Genomic DNA, 23,111 nt, shown 5'->3' with positions numbered 1-23,111 from the left:
TCTAATTGGCCAACATCTGAGTGGAGCAGCTGACCGGAAGTGTGTGTTCATGAATGTATGCTAATCCTGTCTGCATGCTCACCTGCATGGACATAACCATGTTTATTTGTGAAGGCCACAAAACATCTGCAGCCAGTTAACGTGGGAACATGCAAACGCTGTGGACCTTGGGGTGTAGTTTGTGTGTTTGTGCATCTAAAGACAGAGTTCCTTCACCAGAACACTGAGACCGTGTCAGACTCTCAGTAATAAATCATTCAACTTTCACCCCAGTGTCAGTGTAATCAGAAAAATCCTCAAAGCTTTAATAAAACTATAATTTATGCATGCATTGGTAAAACTTTTCTTGTAAGTATCTGTGTGTTGATCCTCAAGGTGTTTACATTGAAGCTGCATAATGCCACAGCCTTTAGGAGCTTCGAAGCCAAGGTTTTCCCCCAAGATTTCATTAGAATAAAATGTTTCATGAATTTAAATTGAGCTACATCCTTAAGAAATGTCCTGAGGGAAAAACAGGATGCATTGTCTTCTGCAATGGCACATTAAATAAAACAAAAGATTGTCCTAATTTTCTCAAGGTCCACATGTCTGTTGAACCAGACCCTTACCAGGCTGATACTGGAGAAATTCTGAGTACAAAAACATGTACATCGCTATGTATATATGACTACACAGTGGTGTGTGTGTGCACGTGCAGAAGGCTGCATGCATGCTTGTGCTCTGTGTGCTCACCAGGCAGCGCTTGACACTCCTGCTGCTGCGGCTCCCACTGACAGTTGACGCTGAGAGAGCAGCTCCTACAGTTGGCCAGTCTGAAACACTCCTGGTCCTCCCTGTGCTCACACCTGAACGAGTCTCTCACCGACTTCAAACACAAACACGCAGAGGAAACCGTGTCAGTCCAGTAAAACCTCATCGACGAGGTCATCCTCTGTTGTTAAAGCAATAAACTGTGAGACACCATATGACGTGCAACAAAGCAATAAACTGTGAGACACCATATGATGTGCAACAAAGTGAGCGAATGAAACAGCCAAACAAACAGCACATGCAGAGTGAGAAGGGGGATCAATGTTAGGGACAGGTTATACTGAGACAGGCTTTTGATTGTGTTTATTGTACGGGCCTTCACCTCAATAACAAGTGTTTATCTTTGCAACTTTATCTGTACATCTTCAGAAGAAACATTATATTTCAGCTGGTTTGACTCAAAAGAAGCCATTTGAAAAATGCCCTGGTCCTTCTCCTTAATACGGAGGGTAGCTCTGTAAGATACAAAATCTGTATGTAATTAGAAATGTTCCTAATAATTCCTGGTCATTTATGTTTTCAGAGCTTGTAACAAAGGATTTTATAGTAATGCTACTTTTACTTACATAAAAAATCTCAGTGCTTCTTCTATGACTGTGGTTCTAACAAGACAAGCATGTGACCCCTGAATGCTTCCAAGTTTGATAAAACAATATACAATTTAATACATGTGTGAAATATCTCTGGCTGTTCAGAACAGACACAACTTCTTATGATACTTTCCAATCCTTTTTTAATGGTTTTATAATTTACTTTACCCTTGAAAGCTTTTTATTAGAGATGATTGATTTTCTTTCTCACCTAATGAAGTCTCTTAACAGCTTAGGATTCTTTTTCCAACCACGTTTTTAATCAACATTAATGAAAGGTGGGTGGAAAAGTATCAATGACATGAACTGAATGCAAATTTGAACTTACATTCACCTCAATTTCCATAAAACCTCAAGGTCTGTTCTGGCCTCTGACCACAACCTAATGCAACCCAACCTGCAGTCTAACAAGAAGTGTCAAGTGCCAAACAATACACACATGTCCTCTTCTTCTGGCTCCGTGCTTCCACAAAGTCAGCTGATGTTCAGACAAGATGGATGGAGGGCGAGACAGAGACAGAGTGCCACCATGCTGCTGGGCCAGCTCCAGAGTCAGCCACACACACACACACACACACACACACACACACACACACACACACACACACACATTCAACCCAGCCAAGCAATCACAAACAGACAAAAGCGACATGCAGACACATACAGTACAAAGAAAGACGGAGAAAGCAGGGTGGGAAATAAAGACAGAGAGAAAACCATATGAGCAAAATTACAAAAACTGAGTCAAAGTTATTACTATAAAACACACACACACACACACACACACACCTAATGTTATGAAAACACAAAGGTTTTCTTTTCAATTTTATTATTTACTGTGCTCGAGAAGATAAAAGATTAGAAACCCGGAGGATAAGTTTGGGTGTTTGAACCAGAGGATTTCAGATAAAAGAGCACGTGTGAGTTAATTGAAAAAACCAGCTGAGGCGCCGATTGCTGTAAGACTTAGCGCACGTGAACAAACAGCCTCTAATGTTGTTTCTTTTTTTCACCAGGCATTCCCGATGATTTTGACAACTGTGTGGACCTTCATCTACTACACAGAGAACGTTCCTTATTATTATTGTCCTCCATTAGCTCTCTTCTACTACCAAAAGGTCTCCTTTCACACTTTAATAGGCAGACTGCAGTGACTTTACAAAGCACATCCACGCTGTGACCTTCCCTCTCGTGAGGACTCACCACGGTGCAGTTGCTGGAGGCAGAGATGCACTTCCTGTCCTCACACCACTGACAGCCCCGAGTGTTGGCGGTGCAGCTGGCACAGTCTGAGAACCGGAAACACTGCTCGTCTGTACTGGCTGGACGAGGGCAACACACACAGCCTTAAAAACACACTTAAGAAAAACCAGATGTACATCATGATTGCTCACAGATGAAGCAAATAACACTGATTGTCCTATAACAGCACATCCCAGGTCAGTACAGTATACAGTATAATTGAAGTGTTGGTTGTAAACCAGTGGATGCTTGGAATAGTACTGTGCACAAAATCATCTGACAATATAGTATTGGAATAGACTTTGGTTACTATTGTTCTATCTGAACCTGTCAGTACAACCAAGATCATAATTACTTTCTATTTATACCTGCAGTGAGCTGTCTATAGCTAAATACCTGGAAAAGCTGCTGTTGTAGCCACATCTGGCAGGAACAGATGAGGGGGAGGGTTTGGACCGCTCCTAATTACTGTAAATAAGGTAACTGTTGCAGCGCTGCCCCTCTGTCATCATAATTATGCAAACAAACTTCAGGAATCAAATCCTTTGTAATAATTTAAATTCTCATGGGAAGAAAGTCTTCTGGGAGAGAGAAATAAAGTGGCACATTCAGCTGGACAGACAGGGCCGCAGTGTAACGTACCCGGCCGTGCAGGGCAAAAAGGAGCAGGAATAATGTGGTCAGGTGGTTTGGGCTCCCAGGGCATGCATCTGCTTTTGACCCAGTGGCAGCGAAGGCCCGGCCCGGCAGCAGCACACAGAGCTGGGTTAGAAAAGGCCTGGCAGGACGGAGGTGTGTAGGCCAGCACATCGTTCAGAAGGAGGCCCGAAAAGCCACCGAAGATGTATATGGAGCTGAAGAAGATACAAGGAGTCTTAGACAGAATCAGAAGGACACCAGAAACCTACACAATCACCTGTGGAAGGAATCCACATACTGCAGCAAAGGTTACAGTGAGAGAGTCTTACAAGAAATGCCTGCAGAGATGAAGACAGTTGAAAATGTTAAGAAAACAGGAGAACCTTTGAAGACAAAACACCTGAACTTTGGGTTTGGGGGAAAAAACCCAGGGGAAATGTGGTTTGAAGCCTGCAGGGCTTTAGAAGCTCAAAGCTGACATTTGTGTGCTCAAACATGACTTTTTGGTGGGTAAATGGTGTCAAGGGGTCAGGGCCCTTATTCTTGGTTCAGCTCTGCATCATCACTGAACTCTTCCCCACTTTTTAAGTTTGACTACGTGGTGTCATTCAACCTTTTTATCGGTTTTCCAAACAACTTTTCTCTCTTTTAGATATGCCTACATGATTTATACAAAAAGGATTTTCAACACTGACAATGTCAAAATGTAACAAAAAGGTAAAAAATAAATAAATAAAAACTAAATAACCAACAGAGCCATTTCACCCCTTACAGGGATAGTTTAAGACATACAATTACATTTTCTTTTAAGAAGATTCCCAATATAACTGCATCCTCAACTAAAGACTGGATGATTTCATACACATTTAGTTTACCTTTCAAAGTGTTTGTACTCTTTCCAGGCCAATTCACTGAACCATATTTTTAAGACAGACATCAATATCTGGCTTATTGCTTTTTTCTCCAGTTGAGAGCAGTAAGCAGCTTTATTTACAATAAACTCATATTGATAATTTGTCACAAACTGGCTGAGGCAATGTGACAAGGAGGAAGTCCACGCTGGAGGTTTACTTAAAACCAATGGAATTTATTAGTGCAAACAGCCAGTAGGGACTGCAAACCAGCAGTGGTAGCCATGACAGCAGTGCAGTGCAGTGGAGTGGAGAAGAGCGAGAGAACGAGATGCAGGGGGGAGTCAGCTGTCGGAAGGCAGACACAGAGGAGCAATGACCAGGAGAACCTTCAGATTCTTCTTATTCCATGTCATTCACATTACTGATCAGTTATGTTGCTTTTACTTTAACAACATATAAATTATCCTGCACGCTTGAATTCTAAGGGCCTAATGTTCGCTGTGAAGTGTCGGCTTCTAAACAACAGCTGTTTAATCATTTTGTTTTCGCTTTTTACCTCAGGTAGTTTTGTCTTTATGTCAAAAAGAAAAACAGAACTGAACCGACTAAGTTTTCTGAGTGAATGAGGTTAGCATAACACAGAGGTAAAGATTCAAAAATAGCAAAAGTAAAAATAAGCTGTTGAGATAATAAAGAAAAATGCATAGTGTATAGACTGTATCTACAGTTAGAGGAGTAGAAAGAAAGTTACAGAGTGTGAAGCAGAAGAAACATCCACAAGAGCCAAAGTGGGAGAGACTCAGCCCTAGTTTCCAAACAAAGAGCTTCAGAGGAGCCAGAGCAGGAAGTGACAGGAAAAGTGTCAACTAAAACTAAATATAACATTGAGATTGAGAGATCAATTCCTAAACTATCTACACAACAAAACCTGTGTGAAAGAGAAAGGTGGAGAAGAAAGTCGACCGAGACTCTCAGTGCTTCAAAACTTAGAGGACGCTGCAGAAGACACCAAGGAAATGTAGCCTGTCGAGGTGAATACACTGGTTTAGTTGCATAAACGTAACTGCATAGCTTAGATTACACCACTGATCCATTTTACCAGTGTTACCCACATTTGAGCGGCAGTGTTCGACAGCACAGTGCAGAGTTGTCCCTAAACAAAGCCACAAATCCCTTCTAAATCCAGAAGAGCTGTTGCACTCAGATAATTAATGCATTTACACATTGGCAGCGGTGAGTCTCAGTAAACAGGCACAGATGGAAGACACTCACCCATTACTGACCACAGCAGAGTGTCCGAAGCGGTTGACGTCACGGTGCAGCCCTGGTCTGGGGAGGGCAGCCCACTCATCACAAGCTGAGGGCAAACACACACACACACACATAAATAAGCATAAAGCTTTCTGTGTTTGTGTGTTTGTTGGTAACAGGGAAGAGAGGACTGTAAGGTGTTCCAGTTCAAGTCCATCATTTTTACCTTTGTGATTTCTTCCAGCTGACCACAGAAATCTAAACAGGCACCAAAACCCGTCCAAAAGTAACTCGTCCATCTTTTAAAACTCGTATTAAATGATGAAGAAGCCCTCAGCTACTGGAGGTTACAACTAAAACCCATGTTCACTGTGTCCTAGAGGTCACCCCCAATCAGCAGAATCATTATCTGTGGCTAATTAAAAAGCAACTACTATACATTAGTCATTCAGACATTTATGATGTAGTTATGAATTAACAAAAAAATTAAGTTGTCAGAATCTTGATTAAAACTTACAAGAGTTGAAAAACTGCATTTGTTCTTCAAATAATTCCTCCAGGAAAAGGAGCTAGACGTTAGTAAGACAGGAATACATCTGGTAAGCATCAACACTGTAGTGCTGAAGATGAGGAAAGTCACATAAACAATCACCTGTGGTCCAGTCTTTATTCTTTTCAGGTTTCCAGATACACAGTACCGTCAGATGGACACCAGAATACGACACCCATGCATCACGTAACTGTTGATCACCTCGTTACGGACCCTATCCCAACCATGAAGAACAGTCCTGGACTACAATTACACAAATGGTGTTTATTATTTTTGTCTTATTTTGCCATGTAACTGGAGTCAGACCTGACCGATCAGACTCATCATTCCACTGAGTTTTCCATTCTTTAATTTCTCTCTTTTTTAAACAAGGATCACCTGATTTATTGGACGTAAGAAGAACGAGAAGCAGAAGTAGTCCCACAGTTCAACCTACTGCCCGGCTTTCATCACAGCGACTAAGAGCTCACTGCCCTCATCCTTTCACATCAATTTATGGTGATATGGAGAAAATAGGCAAGATGATCTGGGATGACTTCATCATAAAGTACTCTCTCTCTCCCTGTCTCTCTCTCATTATCAAATATCAACTCTGTGTATTTTACAACTCTCTGATGTTTTAATGAACCCTATGTGCTCCCATTATATTAATATGGAAATGAATGTGTGTGTGTGTGTGGTGTTAGTGTAAATGTGTCATTTAACCATATGAGCCTTCCCTGAATGAGAGCGGTACAGAACGGTAGAGTTGGGGACTCTGGGACGCCAGGTTGCTAATGACCTCGTTAAGCTGTGTGCTGACTGGGAGTGTTTAAGAACATGAGATGCAGCCGAGAAGGAGAGGAGCTGTTCTAATCAGCACCAGGAACCAGGGTCATATAAACCAACTAGAGAGATGCTGAACTGAGGCTGGTAACTCTGGAGTGGGGGCAGGACTGGCAGAAAGGAACAGCTTGATATTTGACATTTTGTTTGCTTTAAACAAAAGAGATATAATGTGCTAATTGGAAAACTCTGGAGGTTCTAGGTCCTATTTTTAACTTTAGACAAATCCTGTAGCTGCTAGCTGCACTATTGCCTCATATTTTATGCAAAGACAATTCAACACTGTACAGTTTGGGACCGATGCCAATGTTCACTGCCAATGTAGGTGTCATTTGACCACCAACAACTGACACCTGTAGCACACACCACACACGGCACAAAGACAGAAGTGCCCAGGATGTACTGACCCGAGCAGCAAATGTGACAATACTGCTACAGAGAATGGACTCAAGGGGAAATGATATGTGCTGCCCACTGCATGTCATATATCACCTTTGAGTGTGGAGGTCAGGGAGGTGGAAGGTTGTGTGTCAGATTCATATGTATCAAACTGTTAAAGTAAAGGTGTGGACCTGAGTGACTAAGAATAAAAACTATTTATCAAACTTTAGATGTAATAGTGCTACAGAGGTCTCTTTAGCTGGTTAAGAGTGGATCCTCCATGACTGCATACATGTGACTAATCATGTATCACTTGAGAATGTTAAGGTGCCCACACAGAACTAGGACCCAAAATGCAGACCAGGACTAAATAGGTACAAGAAACTGAGTATAACTGTGGTGCCGGGGAGACCTAAGGTGGAGCTGGGGACGAGGCAGGATGGCTCGAGGAACACAGGTGAATAGCAGACACAAGACTGGAGAAGTCTCATACACTGCATGGCGTCGTCGGAGATAAACCAGGCAGGTACAAAGAATACAGGTAAGTAGTAATCAAGGGGAACAGGTCAGCTGAGTGAGAGGTACAGGAGCTAGTCAGGCAGTGGCGTGGAGCACAGAAGAGTATAGTCACAGATCAGGAGTGGACTTACTCAGTGTCGAGGAGCAGGTCAGCTGAGCGCAGGGGGTACAGGCGAGGTAATCAATGAGCCCTTCTCGTTGATTTGAAAGGGTGAGCAGAACAACAACAAAGGCTAAAGCAGAAAAAGGTTGGCCAATCGTGTGCATTCTTAGTGGATTACTTTGTAACATGAATGCCATATTTCTGCCATTGACATCGAGATTGTCACAATCAATGATTACACAGTTGCCTGAATATTACAAACCAGTCTGGGGATTTGAATCTGGAATATTCTTGTGGAATCCACTTCTCAGTCTTGCACAGACACAGATCTTCTGTCAGCTGAGGCTGTATCTGAAATTTGCTTCTCTGCATCAAGTAAGCATCAGTCAGCGGGTGATCCAGGTGTGCACTGCTGCAGTATGTGCCAACTATAATCTGTTTTCAGCAAGTGGTGCACATGGTGCTAAAGGTTTTCACTTCTGGCATGTGGCACTGAGCACAAAAATAAGGTACTGCTGCGAAGTCATGCAATAGAGTTCTCCATCCATCCATCCATCCATTATCTGTACTGCTTATTCCTGAACAGAGTCGCAGGAGGGCTGGAGCCAATCCCAGCTGAGACTGGGCGAGAGGCGGGGTCCACCATGGACAGTCTGTCACAGCTCTTGAAAACAACCCCAGTAATTTTTGCAGTGGAATTCAGGCAACCTAATTTTTTATCATCTGCCATCAGCTGCTTAATCATTTAACCAACAATTGACAGGTACAAAGGCCTTTGCAGGTGGGGGCTTGTACTTTCTGTGACTGCACTTTATGTAGCATTGTGGTGTTTTTGTTTCTTGTTTGTTTTGTTAGTTAAAAGCAAAAGAAACCTGATTTGCACATGTGAATCAGCCCTGCTGTGAAGCCTCCAAACACAGCTTCAGTCACAGCTGGTCTCATCCTCTGGCCGCACTGGCCACACACACCCGAACCAACCACCCTGTGACTGACGCTGCCAAATTGTTCAGTCAAGAACTGCAGGCTCAACAGATACTTATGAGAAATACACACACATGAACACACGCATCAACACAGATTTTAATTTCCTCTCAGGATATGAGAAAATCTGTGTTAATAACGCATGGTGGGGCAGACAGAGATATCATGAGTCCAGATCGAAGCGGGCAGGCAGGCCAGGCTGACTGACAGTTTGATCTGATGTGCACTAATGGAGGACTTGATGAAGAAGGGCGGCAGGAGGAGGAGGAGGAGGCTTGAACGGCCATCACTGTCTGCTCCTCCAGTATATCACAACTCCCAACATCTTCCAAACAAGCTCCCTGGGCCTTTCAGGCTTTCAATGGGCTGTGCCGTGTGTGTGTGTGTGTGTGTGTGTGTGTGTGTGTGTGTGTCAGGTGTGTGTTTGTTGGTGCACAGCAGACAGTGTGTGGGTGTCTGTCTCTGGTGTGCCAAGTTGGAGAGGACCACATTTTTAATCAGAGTTCATTTTCCCCCAAATCTAATTAGAAGTGTGAGGGTGACAAGGTTGAAGGGAATGGAGGAGGAGGAGAGGGGGGAGGAGAGTGGAGGGAGAGCTGGAGGGGAAGAGGGAGAATTAAATCCAAATGAAAAGTGCCTTCTGTGTCGACCTGAATCTAATGTGTGGCAGCAGAAGAGCAGGAGAAGCTAATAACACTGCGTGGCCCCTCCAAGGTTAGCGCAGCAAAACAAAAACAAATTAGTGCTCAAAACCGTACCGCTCGCAGCGAGTGTGGAGGCTGGGAGGTAGAGAGAAGCAAATGAAGATGAAACAACGGATGGAGAGAAGTGACTTCCACAGGTGGAACTAATTAATTATCTCCGGGAGAAACTAGAGAGAGGAGATGAGTGGAGAGGACAGGAGAGGAAACAAGGAGAGGAGAGGATGTCTACAGACAGGCGACAGATAGAGGAAACACTCAACATAAAGGTGAGGTGCTGGTCCACCACGTGCCACCAGAGCAGCTCCACCTTGGCACTGACTCTCCTGGAGGGATGAACGCTGTTTTTCCAACAGATGTCCCCTCATGTGGTGTTTTACTGTTCACCTGGGCTGAGACCTGGTGACTGTGAAGGCCAGAGCATATGACCCCTCGTGTCCTGTGGATGGAGGCACTGTCCTCCTGGAAGAGCTGATAAATGTAACTCTGAAAACTCAGATGTTGCTAAGTTAGCAGAGGGCGGCAGAAGAGCAAGCACACAGGAAATGCATCGAAATGAGAGAGCACAGATGGAAAAAAGCCAACGAGAGCTGGGAGACATTTCTTTGGTTGGCTCAGGTTTAAGTTCCTTCCTGAGCTCATCATAACACTCACTGTGTTTAACAGTCCCCACAGTGGCCCAGTGGATAATTTAAATTCGACACAGTCTCTCTTTGGGTTACAGAAAACTGTTTAGCAGCACCACAGTGACAAACTATACTTAACTTAACAGACACGAAGTGCTGCGACTGTGACAGCGCCAGCCACAACGTGCATCTGCAGTACTGTGGCAGGGACACAGGGATTCCATAGAGATTGATTTGCAGACATCTGAACTATACCATGGACCCTAGAGCGCACTAACTAACATGTTACAGTGTGGTTGTTTCATCTGTAAAAAGAACAACTGGACATTTTACAGAGGGCACTGACAAATTATGTCACCCTGCTGATCGACTGGAAAACGCTCGGAAAATCTACTGTTCCCCAAAGCAGCTGACGATGGGTGTGCAGTTGAATATAAAACTGTTTTTTTATTGCCAAATGGTTCAGTTTAGATACACAAGTGCCAGAATTAGAAAATGCATACACAAGTACAAATAATTTTCCAAATATCCAGGAGTACCATTCATGGCCTCTCTCAGGTCCCATTGTTTTCCCCCTAATGTCTATAACGCACCGTCTCTAGTGCTGCACCTTCTTTTGTCCAACCGCTGCTTCCTCCCTCCCTCCCTCCATTCAGCTTTGTTTGTGTTTTTCTCTCAGCCGCCACTTCATCCCTCCACCCTGTCTCTGTGGCACTGGAAGGGAGAGAGGTGGAGGATGGATGATAAAGTTGGACTGATCTGCACATATGAATAAATAATGACACTGATAAAAAGGGGTGTGTTTACACAGAATTGAGGGCCACGTAAATACACACATTTACTGTGAGTGTGGATGAAAGCAGCATCCCACACTACGTTGTCTCCAACTTCATTAAGATGTGGACGCTCCGTAAACAGATGCTTTATTGTTTATTACCTCTGAATTTACCTTTTATTCACAATCTTATTATCTGCTTTATCCTGCATACCCTCATAGTCTTTAGGCAATTCTCTTTCACTATTCACAGTGCTTCCCTTTCTCTCCCTAAATCCCTCCTTCATTAACTCTTTATCTCTCTCTCGTTCTGTGTATATCCTCCTCTCCTTCCACAAGGCTCTGCATTTTTATTTCATCTTTTTCCTCACATCCTCTTCTTTATCTCACAATATCCTCCCTGGTATTATCCCTTTATTATGTGATCTATATAATTTATAATCTGACAATAAAGATGAAAGTGGGCTTGATGATAATGCCAGAAATACAAAATATGGATGGTACAGTGTATACATCTCTATCAAATACTGTAACTTAAGGGGGCGGCACAGTGGCACAGTGGCACAGTGGTTGCATTAGACAGACTGAAATATGGCCCAGAGACCTGTGACAAATCCAAAAGGACTCTTCCTAGAACCAAATACTCAGAATGTAATTTACAGTCAGGTCTCAGTTATAGGGAACAAAGGGTGTGTGGAATCAGACCTTCCCATACTGAAGACTTTTTATCCTTTGGCTGCTCCTTGTCAGGAGTCGCCACAGCAAACTCACTCCATGTTTGATTTGGTACAGTATTTTTACACTGGATGCCCTGCCTGAAACAATCCTATGGGACAATTCAGAGTCACCAATCAACCTAAGCTGCATGTCTTTGGACCGCGATGAGGAAGCCAGAGTGACCGGAGGAAACCTACGCAGGCATCAGGAGAACTTGCAAACTTAGAAAGGCCCCAGTCAGCCACTAGATTTGAACCCGAAAGATAATCCAAAGAAATTTTAGAACTTAAAACCAGGACATATGGTGTCTAACCATGAGCCCTGCTAATCCCTCAACATACAGTTACAGCATCATATTTACTGTCCAACTTCACTGCAGCATTATTAGGATGTGGCAGCAGCTTCACTTGCTGAGCCACCAGCCTGTTTCTGCTTCCTCTTTGTCTGGATCCTCCTCATCCTCTCAAAGAGACATTTTCACTCTGCACCAAACAGCACCTTTCTCCATGCATATACAGTACAGCCATCATTCTTTCTTTCCTTTTGTCTTGACTTTGTTCATCTATCTGCTTCCTGTTTTTTCTCTTCTGTGAATTTCTTTTCCTCTCCAGATTCTCCCTTCATTCTTCCTTTTCTCTGTTTCTCTTCATGGGTGGAACCTTCTGGTCTATGGTGCAACTGGGTAGCATGTAATGGGATCCTTATTCATCTATACTCTCACTCTCTACCTACAGACTTCATGTGTTGTTTTATTCCTCACACACTCTTCTGTTGTTAAGATGTTTTATTCCTCACACACTCTTCTGTTAAGGTTAGTTTTGTTCTTCATTGTTTCCCTCTTATTTGCTCTCTCTCTCTCTTCCCTCTTTCCTTCTCTCCATCTCATACAATATGCACCATTATTGCATTTCATCAAATGATGCTGATTTACACTTGGAAATCAGCAGCACAACACAACATTTGAATGCATGTGTGTGTCTGTGTGAAAGATTGCACACTGAATTACTGATGAAAACAAATAAAATCTGTTTTCCTGGAGGATCACACAACATTGGTGTGTGTACTGTATGTGTACTGTATGTGACGGTGCCTCAGATATTATCACAACTAAATACAGAGTGGAAATTTGGAATTATAGAAACAAATACCTGATCATGTATTACATACAGTATGGTTCATCTAAGCATGACACTCTATTGCTTTCCATATTTTCTTTCACAGCTAAACATTAGATGTCACCAACAGTGGGGCCAAACAATCAGCTCTAGATGATCTGCCACAAGATCGGCAGAGAGAGAAGCATGAAGCCTGACTCCCTGATGTAAGGAAGCTGCTGGCAACGCTGTGTATCGGAGAAGGAACGTGGCTCGTCTCAGCTGTTAGTAGTAGCAGAGACGACAGTGTGAGGGGAACTGGCTGCTTCAAATAGAGAGAAAACAGTAAAAATGCCAAAAAAGAAAAGAAAAATGTAAACAACCAAATTGTTGCTGTTCTCCAGCTGACACAACAAAGAATAATGACTCAAAACTAATGTCATGAGCCAAGCCTTTAGAATGGATACCATCCCACACACAATTGCAACGTCAGCTTTGATGAATGTGTGTGAATATTTAAGACTTGTGCTCACCTATATCGTACGCCAGGAAGTCAGCAGAAAAGCACTTGGCTCCGTTGCTTAGTGACGTGTCATTGTGAGTGTTTCCCCCAAAAACCAGGACCGTGCCGCTCAGCAGCACCGCGGTGTGGAGGTATCGTGCCAAACCGCTCTCTCGGAGAATCAGCCTGCACACACACACACACACACATGCATATATAGATATAAAAGAGCACACAGAGAAGACAGTGTAACCTAGCAGAGTGAGAGACGTGCGTCCATGGTGTCGTGTTACTGATGGGGTCTGTCTGAGTCTGACACCTGCCCTGTGGTGACTGCACTTCATACCAACTGTTCCTTCATGCGAGCAGCCCACATACAGAGACACTCATCACAGACGTTGCAGGGGAGGGTCTCAGTCTGCTGTGTGTGACCTCTCTGAGGTCAAAGGTCGCACAGTAGAGACCAGCTGTGGCAACTTTCTGCAGCTTCTTCATTTACTGCAGCGACTCAGATATCTGAGTGTTCTTGAAGGAGCACACAGAGTCCCATTCATTTATGGAGACACGGGGAAACATTATCAACAGAAAACAGCTGAATATAAAAGTATATTCATCCAAATGATCCTGTGATCTACCAACAATCATCACATATACTTGCCCTGTGGCTCTGGAGGTCTGAGCACTATATTGTGGATTAACAGAAGGAATATCTAAACTGGAACAGAGCTGTTTGAATCAACGTTTAAATGTTCATTTTGAAACATTAAGTCCTTTTTCTGCATTTGCTTCAGATCTACTTACTGAGACATATGGTGAAGTGATACTGAAAAGATTTTCAATGGAGCATTTCCTTAAGCACAGAAAATACAGATATAATTTAGATCTGATATGGGCCAAAATGTGCAGCGAACTCCTGACACCGAGTTATTATTTTGAACTATTAAGCAATAACTACGACTGCAGAGCCTCAATTTGTGTAGCCTATGTAAAATAAAGACTGAACTGAGAATTTGTTACTGAAGAGAAATGTGAACCCTGATGCTGAACTGGTTTTACATCCTGCCATGTGGACTGGTCAGGAGCTTTCTGCTGACACAGGCTGGGAGCTGTACAAAATAAATGTGCCAGCCAGAAACGTTTCCGTCTGGGAATTTTAAAAGTCAAGTGACACTTGACTCCAGCAACAAATTCCAGCTGGAAAGTGAGAGCAGTAGAGGTGTGTGTGTGTGTGTGTGTGTGTGTGTGTGTGTGTGTGTGTGAGAGAGAGAGAGAGCATATGTTAGCGCACACGTGTACATGCACACAAATGCATTTAATGGAGACACTGATAGAGCCGAGCATCCTCTTTCACCATCCATCTGCCCGGGGTCACCTGGGGTCAACCTTCCTGTCAGATCCTTCTATTCTCACCCTCCTCTCTGCTGATTTTCCTTTTCACAAATTTATCCCAAGTAAAAAGAACTTAGCTTTAAAATGTACTCGATTTTAATTAAATGAAGCATACTGCGAAGAAAGGTTCCTCTACAGATAATGGCAACGTATTAACATACTGTACGTATTAATTTTCATAAATCATTTATGAAAATCCCTAAAATAAAACAAAACAAAATGAAACTCAAAAGGAAAAAATAATTAAAAAGTCTTTGAGAGTAGTTTGAAGCTGACGTGCTCTTTTTCAGGTTTAAAAGGAAGAAGCAAAAGAGTGGAAGTAATATTTTAATGATCTCATGGTGAATGCAGAATCTGAAGAGTAAAGTCAGCTGTCAGATACATGAGGTGGCATTGAAAAGAACTAAATTACCGTCTGGAATATCGAGCACATGTTCAGAAAAGAGAAGTGGCTCAAAACTGTACCACAGGTGGTTACAGTACATCCATACACAAACACAAGCCAAGCAAGCAACAGCAGCTTCACACTTCACAATCTGACAAACTGTATCTAAAAGTTGTTCACAATACAAAAACATTCAGTATTTGCATTTGAATCTGTTTTCACCATGTAAACATTTCAACTTCCACTCTATACTTTGAATTCTACTTCCCAAAAGGATGTGAATATGTTTATCTGACTAAATATGTCAGATATGTAACATACACTATAGGGCGCACCCTGGCTATGACCTAGTGCATGATGGGATTGGCTCCGGCTCTCCATAACCCTGGACAGGTTTAGAGAATGGATGTGTGATGTAGACAGTGATGTAATCGTCCTGGACATCAGTATCTATTCAACACTAAAACAGTTTCTGAGAATGCACAGTTTTATGGGTAGCACTACTCTGCGCTCTCACCATGTCCTCGTGTGCACGTTGTAGCAGTACATGTGGTCCACCAGGCCGTACTTGTTGTTGCTAAGTGCTTTGTATCCCCCGTGGACAAACACGCTGTCGCTGACCTCATCGTACACACTGCTGTGGCCATAACCTCCCTGGACCACCGCGCCGCCGGTAGGCACAACCTGCCATGAGTTCGACCCTGAGACACACACACACATAGAGAGGAGAGAGAGGTCTGACTAATGCAGCACTCATCCAGAAAGATGATCACTTAAAGTCTTGATGCTGTGGCAAGTTTGACTTTTTACTTTCATGCCGGAAAGCAGAGCACTTTTAATTCTGGGAGTGAGAAAGGGAGAGAGAAGAAGAAAGGGAGCCAAACGCTACGAGAGGCCAGAGGAAATTAGAGTTTATTAAGTTTAAAAGTGCCCCTTTATTAGACCACCGTGATGCATATAGATTCATTTAGGTACACAGAAACTCTTATTAAAAACACTGATTAAAAATAATAATCATTTAAAAAAAAATAGCCACAACACAGCAAACAAAGCCTGAGAAAACGTGCCATTATGTGGAATGGTAAACCCCTGAGACCACGAGTAGTACCGAGAGCAGAGAGAGGAAAAGTGAGAAACTAAGACAGAAAATTAACTAGAAAGCACTCAGTGAGGGAATATCTCTGCACAGAAATAGAAACAGAGGGAATCGGTCTGGGTCTGTTCTCCAAAGAAAATGCCTTGTGACACATTATGAATAAACACAGACTCAGAGATCAGAAACTCCAGATGAATAATCTGGTGAAATCTGTGCCAATATGAAACAGAAGATGTGGAGAAAGACGTCCAAAGTCTCACTGAATGTCACATGACATGACAGTAGTCTGAATAATTAGACACTTTGGCTAAATTTGCCAAAGAGAACTACTTTGTTCTGATATTCCTGTAGTATTTTTTGCTTTATGTATGTTATCGCCCCCTAGTATGACACCCTGGGACTGCATACAGTATCACTACTTGTTAATAGTGAGGACTTTGGTCCAATTTTAGCTTATTCCAGTCAGTCAGTAGTCAGCTTTATAGAAATGCCAGATATATGTTAGAGATCAATTAGAAACAGTGTTCTGTTCTGTAGTTCGTCTACCAGAGGGCACTGACCAGCTGAGCTTTTAAGTGTAACTATTGTATATGGACATAACTATAAAGTGAAAAACAGAATTAGTAAGTATTAGCGACAATATGATATCAATACCATCAGTGTTAATACTGGTCTCAAACTCTGCCATCAACCAGGTCCTCATGCTTTGCCTGCAATATTTAGACGTTGTGCCAGAAAAGCTTGAGTGAATTACACTGACTTGAGAACAGGAATAAAAAGAAAGTCAGAAACAAACAGCAGAGCAGCAACAGACAGGGCAGCTGTGAGGAGATGACAAGAAAGTAGAAGGTCAACTCTTTTCTCATCTTTAGCAGCTAATTGCTGCAAACCAGCCTCTGTGAGTGGTCATTAAATCCTTTTACCTCACACTTTACACATCCAGGTTGTTTTCTCTGAAGCCTAATGATACTCAGTGCAGTGCAGACTTACACTGTGAAACTGTCAAAGAGAAAGGAGGGAGAGAAGAGAGAACGGTGGGTGAAGAGGAAAGTGTTAGACAGATGAGGAGAGGGAAGGAAGGAAAAGGTGAGGAAGGGAAGCAGGAGCTGAAGGGGACTGAGGAGGAGTGATGACAGAGGGGATCAGAAACTGAGACTGCCACATGAGAGAAAAAATACAGAGGGAGGTAACAGAGAGGACATGAACAGGGGATGAGAGTGTAGAAGATGAACAGAGAAACAGAGTGACATGGCGGGGGAGAGTGAGGGAATGCAGTGGATTCATTAATCATAGTCTTCTCCCAGACACTCCGGCCTCGGTGCCACCTCTTCTTAATGGCCGCCTCTGTGTGTGTGTGTGTGTAGCTGCACACACGTTTGCCTTTCTGTTTTTGCCGTGTGCCTTATAAAATGTGTATATGTGTGCATGTGTGTGTTCCTCTCCAGAATGTGTCAGAGATCCTAATCTAATTTCAGCTGCTGGTTTACAACACTGTAAGACACCGCCATCTACTGGCTAAACAGAGAAACAAAACACGTATGTAAAACCATACAAACAGACAAAAGTATAGTAAAAAAAAAAAAAAAAAACTACACAAGTCTGTGGGTTGAAGATGCCATTTCAAACCTTGGACATTCAGCTCAACTATGCCTGGAAGAGTTCCTCTAGGTTTTGAAAACTGATTTCAAGGATTTGCTCCCATTCAGCCACAAGACGATTACAGTGAGGGTGGCAATGAAGCGTGGCCCATAGTGCCAGCTTATCCTAAAGCTGTCAGATGGGATTAAGCTCAAGGCTATTTTCAGGCCAGTCATGTTCTTTCAAAACAATGTATTTATACCTGCCTTTGTGCACAGACACACTGTCAAGTGTGAACACGAAGTGGCCAAACAAACTGTTTTCACATAGTTCGAAGGATACTGATTGTTGGGAAAATGGCATGTTTGAAGTATTCTACTGACCACAAAGGTAATAATAAGAAATTAAATAAAAGCCAAAGTCAGAGCAAGTCCATCTTAAAAGTGAACACCAAAAAAAGAAGAAAGATTTTCCACAGAAAAAAAAACTGTTGCCAATTATAGATGGTTTTTCCTGAGCTTTCAACCACTGCTGACCTTTGCTTCACAGCAGCTTTCTCAGCCAAAGAATTGCAGCCTCTTGAAAAGCTGACTGTTGTCTTTGAGCTAGAGAAGCTACAGAAAGTCTGGATGACAAATAAGAAGATTTGTTATTAATTGTTTGAGGTGTAAATCTGAGATTCAGCTGTCTGATTTCTGTAAGAACAAACTGTAAGAACAAAAACCTTAGGAGGTGTGAGGAAAAGCCCAGTTGTCTTTGGATGGCTCAGTTAGACACATGCAGACTTCAGCTTTCAGAAATGAGTTAAGGTAAAAGTAAATTAGTTAGGTAAAAGCAGTCAAAACATGTCTTAGAGAATATATCTTGTTTTGTATCTGCCAAAGATAATATCATTCATGTACCACAAGGAATCTCCAAAATATGACTTTTAACATTTAGCAGCCAACTAGCAACAAAATCAAACCCATAAAACTCGATATTGTTAAAAATGATAATGTAACATTTATTCCCTCTGTGCATTAAAATGGTGCTAAAGCTTTATAAGTGATATTTGATTCAAATAGCAGCTGTAGAACGTGAGTGAGCTTCTGCACTGCAGCAACATCCCAGTGACAGTGGAGCAGTGATCAAAAAACCAAAAAACATGCACCTGTCTGTGCTATGATCCAGTGAATGAGTGAATGGCAACAACTTGAAGAGTACCCGTCTTTGACTTCCGTCAATAAAAAGCAATTAAACAATCAACAAAGAAAGACCAATCAATGGCAGCGGAGTCAGCAGGTCCACTTACTGATGCTGTACTCCTGAACTTTGTTGATGTAGCTGTAGATTGGTGAGTAGCCAAAGAAGATCAGCATCACTGGCTCGCCATCAGCCAGCTCTGCCATGTGGGCAGTGTGTCCTTCTAGGGCGTAGGGAGGAGGCAGGGCTGGTTTCCGTCGTGACCAGGTGCGTCTGGGGATGTTGAACACCCACATCTCGTCGGTCACGTTAGCTGATCCTGCTTCCAGCTTTCCACCAAACATGTAGATGTCATCCTATAGCACATGAGTACACAAGTCAGTGAAGGTTTGTGTAAACAAGACAGTACGTTAGCGGCGTCGGTGTCCTGATGTAGCACGTATGATCAGTTTCTAATAGTTTGTGTAAACAAGACAGTACGTTAGCAGTGTCGGTGTCCTGATGTAGCATGTATGATCAGTTTCTAATGGAGGTATTTTATGTGTTTGTGTTATCAGTGGCTATGTGAAGATGTGTGTGTCTTGTTTGAGCCTTCATGCTGCTTCCAGAGTTCCACAGCTCAACCTATGGAGAAACATCTCAGAGCTATAGCTCATTTTACAAATGTTAATTTGGCCTCTTGGGTGAAATGTGTGGTTTTAGAAAGGGAGATGAGTGTTCAGCTGAAGCTGGCATGAGGCTTCAGCTGTGCCACTGGCTCTCTTAAACAGGTCAATATGTGTTTGTCTTGGTTAGCGCAGCTTTTAAAAACATTGTTCATCTTGATTTATCATTTAAAACCAGAAGTCTACATGTCACTTCCTCTGTCTCCTATCCAGGTGATTTAACTGTGCACCTGAATCTTCTGTGTGTAAAATGAACCTGATTTAAAACCTGTTATTGGGTTTTCTGGCCACTGGGGGGCAGTGTAATACACAACAGAAACATATAATCACCTTTCTAATTGTTTTGGGAAATATGCTTATTTTCTTTCTTGCCAAAAGTTAATACGTTAATAAGAAAATGAAACACTCTCATAGCCAGCAGCTAGTTAGCTTAGCTTCACACAAAGACTGGGAGAATGGAAACAAGCTGCTCTAATGAACAAAAATCAGCCTAATGTCACCTTTTAGCCTCCGAGTATGTGTTTCACACAGCAATGCTGTTAATTCTAAGTATGAAAACATGTATTATAGCAACTTTAAGCCTCGTCGTGTAACTATCATTATGTATATCTGCAGTGCAGCAGCTACAAGTCAAGAGTTTGAAGTAAAAACTGTGTGAAGAGTAAACAAGACTGAGTTACTGCTGCCTACAAATCATTGTCAGGCTTCAGTCGGGCGCACTGACCTCCTCCAGATCAAGTCTCACCTTCATCACAGCAGAACAGACACATTCGTCTTCATCCTCCCTCCTGTCCTTCACTATTAAACGACTATCCCACAAAATAAGCATGTGTCTTACTGTTTGGACAGTGACACATCATCTGATGTGCTGAACTGTGAAGGGAGTGATCTATAGGGGACACATGGATGACTCTGATGTTCTCATTTCTTCACAGGTAAGGTGAATAATGGGCCTGTCTATCTCTCCAGTCCTGTGAGATGACTCCCTATCGCCACATCCAAATGGTTCAAAGAGCAGGTTTTACTGTCAGATTTTAGATGACTTCATCCTTCACTATTTATGTTAGTTATCAGCTGATATGTGTAAGTCAATGCACAGTAATGTATTTTCATATTTTGCTGCCTTTCTATTTAGTGTCAGTGTAATGTGACAGCCACAGCTGTGTTACCTCGTAGAGAGCCAGAGAGTGTCCGTATCTGTAGAGAGGGCCACTGCTGACGGGCACCACATCCCACGTGCTGGTCTCCAGGTTGTAGCTGCAGGAAAACAGAGCACAGGTGCACCTTCACTTGATATTTTCAGACTCATCATGGTATTCTAGAGACTGGAATTACACAGTGTAAGGCAGGGCTCTTCAGAGTCTGACACCGTGGGCCCCGACATTGTCAGCCCGTTTGTTTTCTGTTAGCCTACATTCTGCCACACTGCCACCACATTATAATTATGCAGGATCAGCAAGCGGCAAGTCACATCTGTAATATAACCACATGCACAGAAAACTCTCTGGAGAGACTTCATTACTTTGGTAATGAACAAATAATCCTCAGGCAAATGGATTTATAGGAAGCAACTTTTCCTGTGACTTCTAAACATATTTCCAGACTTTTTTTCATGATGGATGATATTCTCACAAAGTGTACAGTGAACATAAGTGTGTCATTGTCTGTGTGTTTGCTTCCCCGTCTCACACAAGTGCCACTAGCAACATTTATTAATGACTCTGTTCCATCTATGTTTTCCTGTACAGTCAAACTGCTTGATGTCTTTTGGTTACCACCGATTGTTGGTGCCAACAGTAATAGCTTTGTTCTAAGAGATTCTACCCTTAAAATCAGTTTTATAGGACTGACAAAAGTCAAGTCATGCCTACTTGAGGACCATGTGGTAGTTGGAGTAGTTGAAGGAGTAGCCTCCTACCACCCACATCAACCCAGAGTGCACCAGGGCCTGATGGGAAGCCCGACCCAGAGACTGAGCTGATGGTTTAACACTGGGCAGCTCCCAGAAGGCCTCAGTGGAGGGAACAGACAGAGAGCAGTCTGGACCTGAAGCAGAGAGCGGGAAAAGAAAAGTTAATGTGACGTTAAATACAGTTAAATAAACTTATAACCCCAGTGAAAGTGGGACAGGACGTGGTGTCCCACCCCATCCAATTTAAATGGCTTCTTTAATAGTCACAAACATGATGAAAAAAAAAAAAAACTGTCAATACCAAAAATAAAAAAAATCTGCAACCAATAGACAAAAGCACAATAAGTACTGTTTGAATTGTGTTATCTAATTTTACTTATTTCATGTGGCAGTAGTGAATAAATGAAGCTTGAAGTCACTGTGTGGACTCATGATTTGACCTCTGGTAGTCTCAAAACAGGAAAAAATATTAAGTAACATACAAAATGTCCTTTGTTTCGATGAGGAAACTACAACATGATGCCACTGATTTTGAAACACCAGCATGCGTTGGTAGAGAACAAAAAAGAAATTGGATTTAGAAGTGAGCAGGACACAACAGAGCAATAAAATTACTGTCATCCTTTACAAATGCAATCCAATTACTGTAGGTTAGAGGCTGAAATCATCAGGGCTTCTCTAATGGTGCAGTTTGGTCTGATTAATGTTTCAGCAGGTAACACATGAGGGTCAGGTACATTAGGACAAAAGAAACAGATGGGAGATTGTGGACAGAATAGGAGAAGAGAAGGACAGATGGAAGTTAGCACAAAAGCATATATTTGCTGTGAAATGGCTGTTGCTATAGCAACCGGCACCTTTATCGCACCCGCCGTTTGTGAGATGACTGATGTGCTGAGGCCGCACCTGACACATCACCACAGACACACATATCCTTCTCTTCCACTGACGCCTCAACGTTCGGTGTTTTTATGAATGACTCATCCCTCAACATTTAGAAACAGGTGAATGAATCCCAGCGTGAGAGTAAACGCTGAGCTTTTGTTTTGCTTCAGGTAAAAATAAAGATTGATTTCATGTGAAAATTAGGTTCAACAACAACATTTTAAAAAATTGTAGTATTTGATTAATACAGAAGTGTTACATGTGTTCACAGAATACAAGGCTGCAGAGCTTCAAAAGAAATGGATTGAAGAAAAAAATCATATTAGCTACAAAAACAGTGTAGTGTTGATATCTACTGATTATTTCCTGTCTAATATCCCCTCAGTGTTTTGACAGCACTGGTTAAGTGCCATAAATTAAATTATCAGGGTAAATGCTACATTTTAAATGATGGATTTAAAATGTAATGAAATCTTGTCAAATAACTTTCCACACTTTTTAAATTCATACTGTTGGTTTAAATTGACATGTCTAATGGATTTTTAACTCATCAAACCTCGTGAAGATTTTCACGTATGTCTGCAGAACAAAAAAGCCAAGAGAGTGTGAACAAATTAACTTTCCAAAGGTAGAAAGTAGGCTCATTCCGACAGAAGCACACTGATTCTACATGTGCTTACACCATCAGTCCTGCAGGGGGCAGTGCATCAATATCTAATCTATAAGAAATTCATTCAATTCAGTTCAATTCAATTTCATTAGTATAGCAGCAAATCACAACAAAAGTCATGTTAGGGCACTTTACAAAGTCAGGTCATTATCATTATCATCATTATAATTATTATTATACAGGAAAAAC

The 23,111-nt window shown here is 42.2% G+C and overlaps 1 protein-coding gene across 5 annotated transcripts in view; it reads right to left on the bottom strand.

The window, feature by feature from the left end:
- The window catches only part of LOC109963813 (attractin-like protein 1), a 175,376-nt gene that overhangs the window by 134,435 nt on the left and 17,830 nt on the right, over nucleotides 1-23,111 (bottom strand). For 3 of the 5 annotated variants that reach the window (XM_020606673.1, XM_020606675.1, XM_020606674.1), the window contains exons 7-16: nucleotides 21,327-21,501; nucleotides 20,625-20,712; nucleotides 18,900-19,146; nucleotides 15,452-15,635; nucleotides 13,192-13,346; nucleotides 5,408-5,492; nucleotides 3,285-3,496; nucleotides 2,604-2,722; nucleotides 1,840-1,956; nucleotides 733-865 (exon numbers count right to left, since the gene is read on the bottom strand). In XM_020606673.1, coding sequence (XP_020462329.1) covers nucleotides 733-865; nucleotides 1,840-1,956; nucleotides 2,604-2,722; nucleotides 3,285-3,496; nucleotides 5,408-5,492; nucleotides 13,192-13,346; nucleotides 15,452-15,635; nucleotides 18,900-19,146; nucleotides 20,625-20,712; nucleotides 21,327-21,501 — 1,515 coding nt within the window. Of the gene's footprint in view, nucleotides 1-732; nucleotides 866-1,839; nucleotides 1,957-2,603; nucleotides 2,723-3,284; nucleotides 3,497-5,407; nucleotides 5,493-10,608; nucleotides 10,787-13,191; nucleotides 13,347-15,451; nucleotides 15,636-18,899; nucleotides 19,147-20,624; nucleotides 20,713-21,326; nucleotides 21,502-23,111 lie in introns of those variants that run through there. The other 2 variants (XM_020606676.1, XM_020606677.1) reach the window with 2 other exon arrangements.

Source organism: Monopterus albus, unplaced genomic scaffold (genome assembly GCF_001952655.1).
Source record: "Monopterus albus unplaced genomic scaffold, M_albus_1.0 scaffold80.1, whole genome shotgun sequence".
Taxonomy (NCBI): Eukaryota; Metazoa; Chordata; class Actinopteri; order Synbranchiformes; family Synbranchidae; genus Monopterus; species Monopterus albus.
The sequence above is the reverse complement of the archived record's forward strand: the minus strand, read 5'-3'. Positions and strand labels throughout refer to the sequence as shown.